The 17,062-nt window shown below is 43.3% G+C and overlaps 1 protein-coding gene and 1 non-coding gene across 2 annotated transcripts; both read right to left on the bottom strand.

Annotated features, from left to right (window-relative positions):
• Positions 1-4,460: 4,460 nt before the first annotated feature.
• LOC139660550 (probable ribonuclease ZC3H12C) lies at positions 4,461-10,918 on the bottom strand. Its single transcript, XM_071538725.1, has 5 exons — positions 10,203-10,918; positions 9,276-9,415; positions 7,453-7,687; positions 6,518-6,624; positions 4,461-5,989 (listed from the first exon to the last, which is right to left on the bottom strand). The coding sequence occupies exons 1-5, from the start codon at positions 10,916-10,918 to the stop codon at positions 4,461-4,463; spliced, it is 2,727 nt and encodes a 908-aa protein (XP_071394826.1).
• A 5,833-nt stretch (positions 10,919-16,751) lies between these two features.
• LOC139660552 (U6 spliceosomal RNA) lies at positions 16,752-16,857 on the bottom strand. The gene has a single exon (XR_011696558.1). It is a non-coding gene; the product is annotated as a U6 spliceosomal RNA (small nuclear RNA).
• Between the last annotated feature and the right edge of the window lie 205 nt (positions 16,858-17,062).

Here is a 17,062-nt window from a genome sequence, read left to right as displayed (position 1 = left end):
TGAACCTCCATCATATAGGAGGAGACACTGACTGGCTGATGTCAGATATTTAATAAAAGGCCGATATCAATCTGATATCTAACCTTAATATATACCACCAATTGGCTCTTTACTCCCATGTGAATCAAGTCTTATCAAGCAGGAAAACGCACACAGACCCACCAACATGTGAAAGCTTGAGTAGCTTTATTGCTCAGGTTACACGTTAACACACAAGAAGAGTCAACATCTGTCATTCGGCCACAGTTTCCCTGAATCAGAAGGTGTGACCCACAGGCAGAGCCGCCTCGCAAAGTTTGTTTTTCTTGCTTTCTTTTGGGTTTCATTGCCTAAAGCTCAGTTCAGCTCCACCGGCCTGCAGCACAGACCTCCAGAAAAAAAAACAAAAAAAAACGTGAAACTGAGAAATTATTACTGACTTAAAGGTAAAAATCATTTTGGGAAAACCATTTAGCCTTTTTAAGATCTTTGCCTATCAAATATTAACATTGTTGAGGATGGAATTGCTTACAATTTTTAGCAATTATGTGATAAATTTAAAGTTGTTTTTTTTCTAAAAATGGATAGACTCTAGGGCTGGGCATAGATGGACACAGTTCATATTGAAATTCATCCGATTAAAGCAATACGTCTGCGCATTTTATTACAAAACACAATACATATTTTTATATGTTAATCCAGCCTTGCTTAATTGATATACCTTATAAATTGATACTGGTAATAAAATCGGTATAGCTTTTATACCGACAGGTTTTGTTTTTCAGCACCCAGCATATTGGACTCTTCATCTGCCATAAAGACACTCAGTGAAACTCAGCTGTGGTCAAACTCCTCTTATTCTCTTTATTTTGGTTTCATATTACCACTGTTGACCTGAGCAGGCGAAGCATTAGAAAGCAACAAACCATCATTCAATCATTCAGCCGTTTGTTTGGCTTTGGTCCCATCCCAATGTCAACCTTTTTTTTTTTTTTTTTTTTTTTATTTTAGCAGTTTTTCATTTAAAAAAAAGACTAAATTCAGCATAAACAAACTTGGTTTTGAATGCTTTCTGTAGCACAAATGAAGTTGGATTAAAGCACATTGGTAATAAAGACGGGAAGAAGTTTCAATAAACAGGGAGGCTGTTGATATTTTACATTTCTCTCACATAGGATAAAACAGCTGGATGTCATGGGGGATCCATTCTTACTGTAGTGACAAAACTAACAAACTGCAAAAAGGCATTTCATCTGACCAGACAAAACCCACAGAGACAAATCCTCAATCACCATCATGACATAAACACAAACATACATTAGCACAGTTAGCATTGAGCTAATCCCATTATCCATCAACACTGACAAAACCCGGAGGGGTGACTTTTACTACAATCTCTTCTTGCTCATAAACATCACATACAATTTAAAAAAATACCTCTTTAAGAAAGTTTATGACAATAGAAAAATAGGTTTTTCCCCACTTTTCCTGAACACCGGTTCAGAATATCAGGCCTGCCAGGAGACCGCCCCAGAGAAACCAAACACCTCCGCTTGATGTGAAAGGAAACACTATCGTCCTGAGACAGGACGCTGTCAGGAGGAATGAGGGACGACTTGTTCCTGAGACCTTTCAGATTACAGTACGCCCCGGAGGAGAAAAGCTTTTCTTCAAGTGAGGGAGCTTAGAGACGAAGACAGAAAATGACAGCGCACAAACGAGATCAGTGGCAGATTTAACTTTCTGAAGCGGGTATCATTAAAGATTTGCGGCCAGGGACACAAATTTGACACGCTTAGTCTTGCTTTGGGACCCAGGCTTATTAAAACCTATTGCTACATTTACTTTTTGTCCTACAGTACCACAACCCATTCTGGGTCCTGGGTTCTGAAATACATTTCTAAGGTGGAGTATGGAGCTCCCTGCTTCAGTTTACAGTAAAGACCGAGTGAACATCGGCCCCCGGTTATATGAGCAAGAAGAACATAATTTGGTGGATACCTACAGTACCACATGTGCATATATTTTTAGCATGGCAGGCCCAAGTGGGAATCGAACCCCTAACCCTGGCAGGGTTAGTGCCTTGCTCGGCCCACTGAGCTACACAGCACCATGCACTTTAACACACTTTCAGTTCAACGACAATACAAACAATAACATTAGCTGTTTCTATTTTCGCTTTTCAACCACTGTAATCCAGTGGTTAAAAAAATGCATTTGATGCTCTCTCTCCAGAACTTGAAAAAAAATAAAAATGCCCCCTCATATAAATATATTATAGGCTAACGGTACCGAATGTGACAGAGTTTGCCACATATACTCAAAAATACTTTTTTGTATAAATATTCTCATATAAAACAATGATCTTGTTTAAGTTAATATGATACAATTTGTATCAACAAAGAGAGGTGTCCTCTGGCCACTAGAGTTGGTGCGAGGCAGACTGCAGTTTTAGTTCTATAAGTGTTTCTCAGAGGCAGAAATAATCTGATTGGTTGAGTTAAACCTCAGTGGGCGGAGCCAAAGAACCACAGTTTTCTGGCTCGGTAACATTAGACTGAAGCTCAGTTAAAAAGACGAGGTAAGAGAGGAGGAAGCTAATATTATGAAGCCTAGCGCTCTGCTACTAACTGAAAATACAATTTACCATACTTATTAAGTTATCTAGGTTAGCTAGTTAGCTAGGTAACCTTCCAAGTTCAAACTAGCCATACTAGCATATAGCTATCTAGGTAAGATAGTTAGCTAGCTGCTGACCAAGATAATGAATGCCATGGCCATGAATTAATGAAAGAAAGTCTTTAGCATGTATATTTTTAAAAATAATTTGACCAGAGTTCCTTCCTAGCTAACTTGCGTTCTGAAAAACTGGGGTTGTTTGGCTCGTCAATTGAAAATATGTAAAAAAGAAGTCATTGCCATTTATATTTTTTAGTAATATTTAACCAGAAAACGATGGGTCTTTGGCTCCGCCCACTGAGGTTTATCTCAACCAATCAGATTATTTCTGCCTCCAGAGCAGCTCTGCTGTCAAGAAATGTTTGTAGAACTAAAACTTTAGTCTGCTGGTGCTACCACCGCTGTCAACTAGTGCCCATAATATTAAGTGTCTGGTAACATATAGGAAGATTTCCCTTTTATAGAAGGTGTTTCCCCAATTCATGCCTGTCTAACTACTCAGTGTATTCAATAAAAGAGTTCAGAAATACCCTGTCCAAGGCTGCTAAACCCTCTCTAATGGTGACACCCGACCAAGGAGACCCCCTGTTCCAATATAAACATCACAGACATTCACACACATCACAAAAAATGACAGTAATAAATTAACACATAGGTTTAAATTTAAAAAACAAAAAAATTATATTGACCATCTTCAGTCCACCTGCACTTTTCTGATGACCATGCCCTCAACAGCCATCTTGATATGATTTAAAAATGGCTAATATGGTGGTTTGAGGACAGATGAAAAAATAATAATAAAATTATATCAGTACTGAAACCTCACAAACTGTGAAGTCAGCTGACGGGGCTAACCAAGCAGAGGAAGTGAACAACGGTGTGGGGTTTTCGAGTGGAGTTTCTGAGATCTTTATTTGTGGTTGCCGCCTGCGTTTCACTTCCCTTCAGGGGAAATCCATCAAATCTCACCACAGCAACCAATCTGCCACCTGTTTGTAGAAAAAAAAAACCCTAGACTCGTCCGTTGAGCTAATTCAAGCACGATATACGGATGGTAGGAATGTATTTGAAATGTGGCAGTGAAATTTCATGATTGACTGAATACGGTTTTGGAATCACCGATCTTACCCCGTCTTGTCATCTCAGTAACTGGAAAAACTGAGGTATTTCACTCAAACCGAAAGTACAAATTCGAGCTATCCTCGTACCCTGATATGATTGCCGAAAATTAAAACAAAGCTAAGGAGAAAACACAACAATAATAAAAAAAGTGCCGCAACAGAATATTTTTTTTAAACTATGGAAAATAACTTAAAATGTACCAAATAAATTAAATAAAGATGAACAACAACACAGTCACCCTTGAAACACAGATAAAGCCTCCCTAAAGCACATGGGCGTTTTCTCCCCCAAAACGACCCAAACATGCACATTTAACCACAGCCTACCATGGACAGACTATCCTGATCTTAAGTGCTGAAGGAGCAGGCACATTCATAGAAAAATATGGCAGCTTTGGGATTTTCCTCTACAAAAATATCATTAAAATTAATGAGACATCTTCCCTGGAATGAAAATGCCATTACAGCACCTCTGCTCTTGGTATTAAACTGTTCATATCCAGTCGTAATAGCTAAGAGGGCTATAAGCAGTCCATCAACAGCTTAAGGAGTTTCATGTCTTGTGCTTTTTGGACTTTGGAGGTCCAGCTTGACTTTAATTATTATTATAATTGCAAGGGGGAAACCTGCAAAAGTGAGCCCAGGTCAGCTGATAACCCTAGCTTCACCCACTGACTGTAATCAGTAGCCATGCTGCGACTTCTCCATCAAAATGGCCGCCGCGAGCTGCTGAGCATCCATCACATGAGGGTTCCTGGCCATCACCACCCTCACCAAATCCGGAGGGAAGATGCCACACAGGTTAACAAACACCTTCTCCCTCAGGTCCTGGTATCGACCCAAGGCGGGCGGCTCCTGGTGCTTGGGGGCGGGCGGTGGGTGGTGGTTGTTGTGGGTGGTGAGGGACGGGAGGGACGGCAGAGGAGGCGGTGGTAGACGGGATGCGGAATGGCCGACGGGTGAGGAATGAGCTTGTCTACTCCACGGCGAGGGCCAGGACTTCTCGCGGACCTCCGGAGGGCTCTGGAAGGGAAAAGGCTCGTAGCGAGGCTGGGGGGGCTGCTGGTAGTGGGGGTCCCAGCTCATCAGATGCTGTTGCTGTTGGTTTAGCCCAGAATAGCTCCTCCGGGAATGAAGTGGTGACCCTTCGTACACCCGGGAGTCCTGGAGTCCGCTATCCTGCCAGGGGGAGCCCAGCAGATTGCGGCCCAGAGGGGAGCTCTGAGAGTGGGGGTGAGGAGTGGAGGTCTGGGGTGGAGGTACTGGAGGGGAGGGGTATTCCCCAGGGCAACTACCCAGCGAGGGATGTTGAAGGTGGGGTGGCAGGTAGGATGAAGGGGGCTTGAAGGGGTGGGAGGGGTGAGAGGGGTGGGAGGACGGAGGGTCTTCCAAGCCAAAAGCAGAGAGTCTCCGTGGTTGGGGCAGGGAATAACCATGAGGAGTGTGTTGGCCCAGACTGGGGGACACGTGGCTGGCAGGGTGGGGGTACCGGCTGGGGCAGTGGTGGTGGTGGTGCGGGTGGTGGTGGTGATGGTGGCACTTGAGGCCATCGTCCAACAGCGGGTCGGGGGAGAAAGAGTCAGAGCTGACGCTGCCCTCGCTGCTGCAATCCGACGGCAGCGACCCGGCTCGCAGGTCGGCTGGGAAGAACCGCTCCGGACTCTGTGGCACCACCAGGCTGAGGCTGGAGTAAGCCCTCATCAGGGAGCTGTAGCCCAGCTTAGGGGACTCACATGTGGGGTAACTTTCAGCCAGGCTTGTTCCTGAGGCTCCAGTGGCCCTGGAGCTCCCTCCCCCAGGGTGGTCCCATCTGTCCTGGCCTCCTGATGAGGGCGGCCCGCCTGGAGCAGGAAGCCCCAGGATGCTGCTGCTGCAGCTGCTGCTGCTGCTGCTGCTTCCCCGGCGGGCCTCCGCTTTGGTCCGGACCCCGAGTCTGTCCTCCAGGAGGTCGTTGAAGGAGTAGCTGCGAGGGCTGGGGTTCGGCTGTTTCTTTGGAGGGCCTCGCCAAGGCTCGGCTTCTGCTGCACCTTCCGGTTGGCCAATAGGCAAGCTGTGGCCCTTCACCATCAGGGCGTCTTCCAGCAGGCTTTTGGAAGCTGCTGATGAAGTTTTGGCGCTGGCTCGCAGCTCATCAGCCACGGCACGCTGCGGCTGGGTGCCCCTCTCTGGGTGGTAAAACTTACACTTGTGGCCATAGGTGCACTTTTTCCCTAATGGGAGAAAACAGGGGAGAGAGTTTCTCATGAATGTGCCAGAATGGGCAATTTTAATAGCCTCTTAGCTTGTGGACAGTATTTGTTCTTCCTTAATCATATTTGTTTTCATCTTACTGCAGTAGCACAAACTCATCCTCTCTAGCAAGGAAACAGTGGAATAGAGTAAGAGCAAAGATTTTGTGTGACATGATATACGATCATTTGGAAAGATAAACCAGAGAAATAAATGTAGTAAAGTAAGTAAAGCAGTTGAAACTCACAGTTATTTTCTTAAGACAAAAAAAGATAGCAAGGTAATGATGCAACCCATCTCATCACAGATACCAGTACTTTCTAATTATATATCAGTTTCAATACATTGATGAGTGTTCACCATGTGATCTGCTGACACATCTTGCTAGTGCAAGCTACACTGAACTACCCAAACAACAGTCACAGCTGGATCAAAACTGATACTGTTTTTTCAAGGACTTGAGGTGTTCCACTGACAAAAATAGAAGGCAGATAAGTGTCGTTCGTTACCATAAGGACACGGCTGCTTCCTGTGTTCAGGAATGATGGGCCTCTTCCTCAGGAAGTTCTCCAGACTGGGTCCATGGCGGCCCAGCGGGTCATCTGGAGGCATGAACCTAAACACACAGTTAATAGATCGAAAATTTCATTAATTCCAAGAGGGCTTGAAGAACATTTTTAAGGGCTCATCAGAGTGCAAACAGATGACAAAACTACAAGTTTCCTACAATAACTCTTAACAGCAACAGTAAGCTTAAATTAGAATGAGATAGCATGTTTTTTTCTTTTTACAGTAATTGGAGCGAGTAGATGAGAGGAGATATAATTCAGTAGAGAGAAGCAATGAAGATCAAAAGATCAGCAATGAAGATCAAAAGATCAGCAATGAAGATCAAAAGATCGGCAAAGAGGAAGTGAAACCCTCTGATCAGTCCTCGGTTACATCAGGAATCCCCTACACGGACTGTGATGTTTACTCTGAATGTTGATGCTTTAACTTAGACAATGCTTTGCAAATTTCCCTGCAAAACCAATGATGCATTTTCCAGATAGAGGAGGAACACTGCCTTGGCCTCCAGTGTTCATGTTGAATATTGTAAGACTCTCCCTTGAAAAAAGTCTTAAAAAGTATATTTTAATGGATAATGCATAACATCAAAGATAAAATAGCTTCTTTGGTCTACAACACATTTTCCACTTCATGAAAGATGAAAAAAAGCCTAAATGTCCAAAGGCCAAAATCTTACCATTTTAATTATTTAGAATGATCATTTCTCTATTATGGGCTTCCCAAAGGAATGTGCAATATTTATTGTTTTCCCTATTCTTTACAGAGAAACTCTATTAAGTATTTTCCCCTAGTTTCCCCTAGTGCATAAATGTGCATCCTTATCCTTAAATCAACTCTTCCGTGGCTAAACGCAGTGTTGGTGTGATTTCCTTACTTGTCGTTGACGAAAGAGTACATCAGCAGACGCTCATCGATGAATTTCTTCCACTCCGGCTTCTCATTGGCCAGGTCACGGTAGTTGTCGTTGGAGACGATGATGCCGTCCGACTCGTAGGCCAGTTTGACGATGAAGCGGTCGTCGTAGCAAACCACGCGGCGTCCCTGCACACGGCGAGACGGAGTGAAGACCAGGATCTTCTCTTTCTCCAGTCGCCGCAGGATCTCCTGGTCTGGAGAAAGAGAAAGAGCAAGAGACAAGTGAGGAGACTGCGACTTAGAAGTAAGAATCGCATTATAAAACCCCACAGGCGCCAAGATACTGATGCCGCCATTGTAGCAGTAACACTTTTTATTGCATGTTTGCCGAACTGCTGCTGCACTTTTGCTCCATCTGTGAGAGGAATTAGTTTTGCTGTCTTTTCAGCACTTTGAGAAGTTACAGAGAATGGTCTGGTGACTAATTGGTTAGGAGACTTTAGAGTTTTTGTTTTGCAAATATACAAATTTGGATCTACATTCAAGAAGGAATTGTCAGCAGTACTAAGTGATCAGATATCTGTGATCAGATAAGAGCGTTTCCTTCCTGTTCAAAGGCAAAGCTCAGCTGTGAGTGTCGCTGGTAACAGAGAGAGCAAGAAGTCAAAGGACGCAAGAAGTGTTACATCAATTTCCTTGATATGCAACACAAAGTTTGACAACTTGCAAGCTATCTAATTAGCGTTAATTAACGTTGTCATGAAGTACCAAAGTGGACAATGTTGTTGGACCAGAGAAAGTTAGTGATGCCTCTGCTTGATATCAAAGAGAATGAGTTGTGAAACAGAGGATGAAGGTACGTGACGTCCTGCCAGCAGAGCAAAGCACCGACAGTTTGATCATCTCGTCCAAGAGCTCCGCCTACACAGAGCATGTTTCAAGGGCCATGGCGCGGCTACAGCTGAAGCATGCTGCGTCCAAAAAAAACATCCTGTGTGATCATGAGATTCCTAACCTGATGATGGTGATGTGGTATGATAAGAGACGTGTCTGAGCATGAGGAAACCCCTCATTAAACTCATTTATCATTCCCATGGCAGTGACCTTTTTACCTTTTGTTTTGCCTCTCTCCACTGATATTGGAGCATTGCTTGTTTCAGCAGAAGTTCCCATGGTAGACACGGGTATGTTTTAGTGTTGGATCCATTTCAGACACACCTCAGTGTGTTGAGCCGCAGGTCAGTTGTGTAACGCAGTATGCAAAAACAGCAACAACGCTTGATGAACTAAAAGGCCTTCAGTAGAGCTCATACCTCCAGCAACACTATGCAATTGTCAAGATGTCAGTTCCACATGTTGGATTTTCACCAAAAGTTAATAATAAAATGTTCCATTGCCAACTTGTTTCACACTTTCATGATTGGACCTGAATGGGACAAGAGATCTGCATGTTCAAACTCTAGCCACTTTTAGTGCATTTTAGTCAATTATCACAGCACCACATCACCAATCAGCTCATTATTTGTTCACTTTCCTTTAGTGCTGCCCTACTACCACTGGACCAAATTTTGGACAAATCAGCAGGTTGGTTCTGTCTAAACAGTTAATGAGCTCCCCAGTGCCTCCATGTTGTTTAATTGGACCAATAATGGAGAGTTTGCCTCTTCTTCTGTCTGTTGATTGGCCACAAAGTTTGTTGTTAAGTTAATCAGTTCTTTCTGTCCTCAAAGTTTTGTGCAAATCCATTGATAACCTTTTGAGAAATCCTGCTAAAAGACAAACAAACAAACCCCTGTCCATCTCTGCTGGGATGGAGTTTAACAGCTGACTGCTGGCTGTTACCTGTGATGAGAGCATCAGGTCGCGACTGCTCCTTCCTCCAGGCGGGCACAAAAACAGTGATGTCACGGTGACCTCGCTCCAGGAACCAATCAACAGCCAGCTGGATACCTTGACAGGAAAACACTTCCTTATTTCCATGACTGCAAGAGGAAAAAAAACAAAATGTCAGTTTTCTAAATTCTGTTTATGGCTTTTGTCATTTATTCTAAGTTTCCATTGGATAATTCTTGTTTCAATGCAACTTTTATGTAAAATATGTAAAATATAGGGAGCCAAAGTCATTTCCATCAACTCTCTGGTCGACTTTTCCCTCTGTCGGTGTATGGGAGCTACTTCATATCAGCAATCTAAAAAGCATATGGCTTTGATTTTGAAATATCGGTATGTCAGCATCAACACATCTTGTTTGGCTTAATTTAACAAAAATCCATTCGGTATTATTTACATGAATGTCAAAGTTACCGAACTACACTACCCAGCAGGCTTTTAGCTAACTGGAATGTTCCATCTCCGGCAGAGGGAACAAGCTACGCTAGCTAGCTGGCTAGCTGCAGCTTCACAGGCTACAATGAAAAAATGTCAGCAGTTCCCTACTCAGGAGGACCGGCTGCTATCAACAGGTGGTTCATTCTGCGTTGTAGTTCTCCATCATTATAAACAAAGTCTTTTCTGAAAGCTTGAATGCTCTAAAATAACAGAAACGTACAAATTGTGTAAAAGCTTATGCTGCGTAGTGAGAGAAAGGTGAATCTCAACTCCATGTGTTGCTTTGTTTAGTTGCAGAAGACAGACTATTTTGCGATTGGTGGAAAATTATGTTAGCCACTTAGCCGCTAGTCAACCACAGGAAGTCTTTGGCCTACACTTCCGTTTTGGCTATGTCCCTTCTGCCGTGGCTACATGTGTCACAGGAGTTTCCTCAGTTACCTCATGGCCACGTTGCTGCCGTCCACCACAACCGGCCGCAGGTTCTCCTTGTCCTCCAGCAGCTGGGACGGACACAGCAGCCGGCAGGAGTCCAGGGAGGAGGAGGAGGAGGAGGAGCGGGCCGAAGAGGAGGACAGAGAAGACGAGGACAGAGAGGAGTAGGAGGGAGACTGGGACACGGCGGAGCCTCCTCCTCCTCCTCCCAGCTGCTCCATCTCCGTCTTGGTTCCCAGTTTGACCAGCTCTCCCAGGATGTCGTTGATGAGCGCGTCCGGGCCCAGCTTCTGCAGCACCAGCAGCACCAGGTCCTCGCTGTAGCCCAGCTTCAGAGCGAACTCCAGCTTGGTGCGGTAGTCAGTAAGGGGGTCGGCGGGGGGCGGGGGGTCCGCAGGGGTCCGGCTGGGTGGCTGACTGACCGGGGAGGGCTCTCGGCAAGGGGGGCGGGGGTTAGCCTGGACCCGTTCATCTTCGCTGTCGGAGATGGCGCTCTCTTCAGAACAGTTACTGCAACTGCTGCTGCTGCTGGAGCTGCTGGAGCTGCTCTTCCTGCTGCCGCTCCCCTGGGCTCCGGCCCCCTCCTCCCCGGCCGGCCCGGAGCCAGCGGTGCCGCTCAGCCCGGCCGGCCGCTCAGCGCCTTCCACGTGGAGGTAGTCCAAGTCCAGCCCCAGGCTGAGGGTGCGGCCTGTCCCATCCTCCAGATGGTCCTTCAGGCCCATGAAGCCGTCTCACACATCCAGCCCCGCGCCCGCCGTGACCGCCCCGCGCACCGGACCGACCCCACCGTTACCGCTGATGACTGACAGCTGGCTGACCGATCCTGGGAGGGAAGCTGGAGGGAGAGGGGGAGACCAGAAGTGACGGGTTAAATTCTCGAACGCCGATCGAAGTGGAAGGCGTGCGGTTTGATTTGAGTTATGATTTATGAGTTTGCAGGGACAAGTCATGTCTAGAGGTTGTGATACTTAATATCCAGACACAATAAATCACTGGCTGCCATAAAAGTTGAGTTGAATTTGAGTTGGCAGGTGCAGGAGCCGAGGCTGATGATTATGTGTTTAAAATGTGGGTTCCAAACTACATGCTGGAGGTTTATCACTTTAACATTTCACTTTACCACAGTCTATTCCAGTGTATTAACCTCTCACATTGTTTTAGTTTAGGCTACAGTACATTGTGTGGTTACACCCTTGAAAACACATAAGGTCGATTTTTACTAACAAAATGTTCTTGTACACTTACAATACTTGTCCACAGGTTAGTATATTGGAGTAAGGCTACTGTATATACTGTTTATATGCAACTATTTCTTACATATTTGCAAAAACTGAGATCCACCCCCACATACCTTGTCTCTGTTTATTCTTGCAAAAATTCTTGCACACTCACAAACTGCGTATGTGAGTGTGCATCGCATTTTTTGCAAAGTTATTAGTCTTTTTGAATCTACACACCACTAGAGACATTGAGAGACAAGAGACAAAATAACATTTGGCAATACTCTACTATACTTTGTTTCTATACTGTTTTACATATACAAGTTTCCTTTTATAACTTCATCCTACAATATGTTGGTTTATTGACTGTCCAACTGGCTCTTTAGCAGCAGCGTCTTCTAACTGACCTGCTGAGCGAGACGAGGTGTCAGCCTCTTCCTCAATTATGGATGAAGCCTCACTCTGACACGCCGACTTGACAGAGTGCTTAAAAAACTTGTCTGACTACTCGCAGCTAACTGGACGCATTAAGTTTACCCCTCCTCTCCTGCTGCAGGGGAGAAGTGAAACACAAAACTGCATCATTTTACTTTTTAAGAGCAGAGCAGGTTACAGTGAGTGCAACAGCAGAAAAAGATTCCTCGACCGCCAATATCATAAGCTACCAACAGTGAGGAGGTCAAGGGTCAGAGCCACAGCGCCCTGACAGAAATATTGAAAAAACATAAGTCAAAATCTTACACTGGGAGATGGAACGTGACAGCAGAGGATAGTGAGATGGAGAGAAAGAGAAACTAAACTGAGACAACCTTCTCAGATCCATACTTGGAACACAGCAGGCTCTGACAGACTGTGAGGGCAAGTTGAAAACTGTAACCTCCCTTCCCACTTCCACTGATTTGCATGTTAGCAGTGAGCTCAACTGTCAGAGAAGCATCAATCAGACTTCAGGCAAAATGTCAAACTCCTCAGCCAAGAAACAATCTCTCTGAAACAAATGGCCAAACGATGCCAAACCACCTGACACTCTGACACGCATATAATTACATACAAGTCTGTATGTTCAAGTATTGGACCTTTCAACACGCAGATTATTGGAAGTGCCAAGCTAATACAGCAACTCTCACCTTGTATTCAGGGAGGGTTTTTTGGGCGTAGGCTTGCAGGAGCTGAGGTGAAGAAAGATGATTATATTTCCAGGAATTGTTCCTGTAGCTTCAGATCAATCACTAATTTGAAATCAAATGATCAAAGGATTAGGTCACCTATCGTCTTTCATAATCTCAACTATTAGTGGGGAAAATGGAAAATTTACCCAAAATTATTGAACATGAGAGTAACTTCACTCTACACTCCAAAAACTAAGGTTTGTAGAAAGAGATAAAGGCCAGCAGGCATTTTGTATTTGAATTGCATGAATTTGAATTTGTCATTCAAAAACAAATTACTGATACTAGTATTCCTTTTATTAGTAGTAGTAGTTTCAGTAGTAGTAGAAGTTTTTGTCCGTCTCTTTTCTGTACTTTCACTCATCGAAAACCTAGTACATCAGAGAGCTCAGAAAGGATAAAACTCAAATTGAGGGAGAAAACTACATTTGAAATTGTAGTTAATGTTAATAAAAATCCTGTTAAATGTTTAAGTAATTCAACAAATCATTTTTAAAAATCAACGGTTCAATCCAATTTTTAAATTCAACAGTTTGGTATGAGCATGACAAATTCAAATTCACGCGAGTCACAATCTGCTGGCAGTAATCTCTTTCCATACTCTTCAGTGTTCTTCAAAGGGTCCTTCACAAGAGATAAATATCACTGAAGAGTTCATCAAATAAACCCCCTATGATAGAGGTGAACTCTTTATGAAGGCGTTCTATGAAGAACCCCTAAAGGTCCTGAAAGCCCTTTTACCTCTCAGTGTGGGACTGTGGGACCTCCCTGGACTGACTGAAACAAAGAAGGACCTGTTGTGATGGGGAACTGCTTAGTGACCTCTTTAAAAACAAAAAAAAAAGGACATGTGTTCCTTTTCTCCCACATCCCTTTCCACTGTATCAAGGACACACACACACACACACACACACACATCTGAAACATCTCTACTTTACAAAGGCTTCCCTCGACTTAAAGGTTCTTTATCCCTGGATCTAGTTCACTCTTGTTTGTTTGATGCATAATAGTGCCTAAGTGGAACGTCGGGGCTTTTGTTCATTGTGTTGCAGATTAAGTGAAACATGAACAATGCGAGGTCATTCTTCTGGTTGTTTCTACTGGACATTTCCCTCAATAAGCATCTTCAGAAAAGGCCATGAACAAAGGAAGAGCCTCCCAACGCTCAATTATATCATGAAACGGATCAATTTCTGTCCTGACGTGGACAGAGTGGCTGTCGACTTGCTCGGCCTACTTTACACCACAAACAAATCTCTATTTCTGCAGAATATGTGAATGTGTTTGTGTGCAATATCTGTGAAAGCATGCAGGCTCGGGAAATAACCACCTGCCTACAAATGTAATCAATAAGGTCACTTTTAGAGACGATAACATTTGAAAGCTTTGGTTAGCTTTGGTCTTTCCCTGATCTCAAACTTTGTCCCTACTGGCCACTGTACATTTTCTCTGACTGTGAGCCAATCAAATGGCTCAGTATCAAACAGGCTCCTGATTGGCTGCCTGTTACGCTGCTCTACACAAAGCGGTAGCATCTACACTTCTGTTTCTCTGCTGTCTGGATGGTTAAGTAGCCTAATGTTAGCCGACATGTAATGTTATTCCAACATGGCGACACACTGCAGCTGCGGAAAAGAAATAGTGAACGCTGAGATGGAAAACGGGAGCAAATTTGAAATTAAAACTCCAAATCTGCTCACACAGTGCCTGATTCTGTAGATTAAATAGCACTGAAAACAGGCAAAAAAAAGGTAAAAAAAAAAAAACTGAAAAAAAAAATTGGAAGATAGATTTCATATCCACCCAAAATACTAGGCTTATGTATGAAATAAATTGACAAAGACGAAAACTAAAGACATTTTCTCTGTAATTTTAGTTTATTTTAGTTCGTTTTGTAAACACAATACAGTTTCAGTCAGTTATCGTTTTTTTGTAAAGCCTCATTTTTATTTTTATTTCAGTTAACGAAAATGTTTTTTCACACCTAGTTTTCGTTATTTCGTTCGTTTTCCTTAACGATAATAACCTTGGTAGGGAATCGTCCAGTTTTCACAGCTTTGTTTATTAGTTTAGTTTACTCTGTGGTTTTGGTGGTTTAAGGGGACGCAGCTGTTTTTCTGGACCTGGCGACTCTTGTTGTATTTTACTGTATTTTTACTTTGAATACTTTTGTGATTTTTGTAAAAAAAAATTATGATTTCTGCTCATTTTTAAATTTCATCAAAACTATGAAATTACACAATTATGCAGTGACCAAAACGTGTTAAATCCAAACTATCTTATATTTTAGATTCTTTGCCTTGATGGAAAGGCAAAGGCTTTGGAAAGAAATTCATACATTCATACAACTTCACTATTTATATTTGTCTAAGAAACACATGTCAAGCATTTAAGCAGAAGCCTTTAGATCAAAATGGCTTTAAGAGAATGAAGAACATAGAACATTCAATCAGGTGGGTCCAGACTAATGACTGGCAGTGTGTGTTGTGTCCTCTTTCCTAGCGAGCCGTGGTTTTTGAGGACATAACAGTGTATATGTGCTACTGCTTTAGCAGGACAGTTGTAAGTAAGAGTGTGTTGGATGTGTTGTCGCAGCACCGGAAAGCCGGGGCCCTTTTATGACCCGACCCCGGCATCCAAGCTGCCGCTCCACTGTTCGCCTCCATGAATGCCACAAGAGAACTGGAATAATTTAGTCCTCCGACAACAAAAGAGGCACAAAAGAAGAGAGCGAGAGAGTGTGTGTGTGTGTGGGGAGGGGATGGGGGGTGGAGGAGAAGAAGTGTGTCTGGCTTGCTGTCCTTCAACAAAGCAGCTGCCACCCAATCTGTCCTCCTGCGACGGGAGCATTGTTCCCCCCCCGGCCTGGACGGTGCGCACAGACGGAGGCTGGGGGCTATTCAGGCCCTCGCACAATACACACACACTGACACTCACACACCCGATGATCCCTGGTAATGCAGTCACGCCGGCCTTAGTCACTGTTTGCCAGACGGGATTTCTCGAAGAGTCAGCAGAAATATGACAGTGACACAGCAAGTTGAAAGCCTAAATAACCAAACTATTTTGGAAAAAATATCAGCGATTTTCCCTTTCAAACACTAAGATTTTGAGGCTAAAATCTTCAATATTATTGATCAATTGAGTTAGGGATTTGAAATATCATTTTTTTGTTGTTTTTTTTTACAAAGTTCAGCTGGAAGGCAAGGGGGGCAATGTTTATTTTCTTCTAAAAATAGTTATGTACCATGTTGGAATGAAACCCTTCAGCATCCAGGAGGGAAGTCCAGCACTACTTCTATGTGTTAATAAATAAATAACTTTGCCTTCTCTACAGAATGACGACAGTAGAAAAGCGATAAACCGCATATTTTCCCCTAAGCAACAAATGATACTATTACTAATATATACTCAGTATGAGTCTGTAAAAACAATTTGCAATGAAACTCTGAAATAATGTTATTTCTTTGAGGCACATCTGGATCTAAAATCAACAAAAAAAGATAAATGAGCAATAGGGAGGGGGAATGCAGATGGGTGATGTTAAAGCAACAAAAAGCGATCCATATCAGTCTTAAAATGAACTGCAATCATTTCTTAACCATTCCCTGCTATTGAAAGCTCTGAATCTTCTAAATTGTGTCCAAAGAAACATGAAAGCGAGAACTGAACATACAAATTACTTTCAGTTCAATTCAAGGTATTTACTGGCCTGAATGTTGAGAAAAGTGTTGCCTAAGCATTAAGATTTAGGCTCAATTTCTATAATTACTGCAACAAAAGTGACCTGTGCAGGTGAGAAAGACACTATATTCACACATTTGGGATGTCTGTCCACCACACTGTAAATTAAATTAGTAGTAGGGGTAGTATAATGAAATCAAACATAATCTCTCCCAATAGAAATTATATAAAAATCAATTGAGACCTGGAGCTTGAAGCTTGAAGGAGTGAAACTGTAGACCACCAACAGGTTTTGCCTTCAGATCGCTGTATCAACAGTATTGTTGCTATCTGGAGATTCTTAGGAGAATCTAATAGGATGAAAAGATATCACTGTATGCCGTTTGGTGGATGTTCCTATCCGAAGTGCCTCACAGTACAAAGTGTACTCATTTGTAGCATGAGTGACCCCAGTGGGATTCAAACCCCCAACCCTAAACCACAGAATTATGGAGCGCTTCGCTGATTTGCATGTCATTCTTTTGCAGGTGGCCATGCAAACCTTCTCTTTGTCAGTGCAATATTACATAGACTGCTTTATCACATCATATACTGTATGTGTTCAAGGCAGGAAACACCAATCGTTATTCTTCTATCCAAGCAGATTTTTAGAATAGAACCTTCAAATGAAGCTTGGTACCTGCTGGTAGAGTGGAAAACCAAATTCAGCAACATTTGACTGTTGGCTGGGGGTTTCCCAGCAGTGATGACGATCAAAGGAGAGAGGAAGTCAACGATCCTGGATCAGCTCCTC

Source organism: Centroberyx affinis, unplaced genomic scaffold (genome assembly GCF_046629955.1).
Source record: "Centroberyx affinis isolate AG114_WGS23_722 - 3 ecotype Tasmania unplaced genomic scaffold, CSIRO-AGI_Caff_v1 ptg003335l_1, whole genome shotgun sequence".
In the NCBI taxonomy this organism is placed as follows: Eukaryota; Metazoa; Chordata; class Actinopteri; order Beryciformes; family Berycidae; genus Centroberyx; species Centroberyx affinis.
This window is presented reverse-complemented; position numbering and strand designations above follow the sequence as displayed.

Excerpts from the sequence above, each read along its gene's own strand:
- LOC139660550 (XM_071538725.1), bottom strand. The coding sequence starts at position 10,918 with ATGGGCCTGAAGGACCATCTGGAGGATGGGACAGGCCGCACCCTCAGC. Across the intron at positions 7,688-9,275 it reads ACCTGATGCTCTCATCACAG|ACCAGGAGATCCTGCGGCGA; the intron begins GTAACAGCCAGC and ends CTCTTTCTCCAG. Across the intron at positions 5,990-6,517 it reads GAAGCAGCCGTGTCCTTATG|GGAAAAAGTGCACCTATGGC; the intron begins GTAACGAACGAC and ends TTCTCCCATTAG.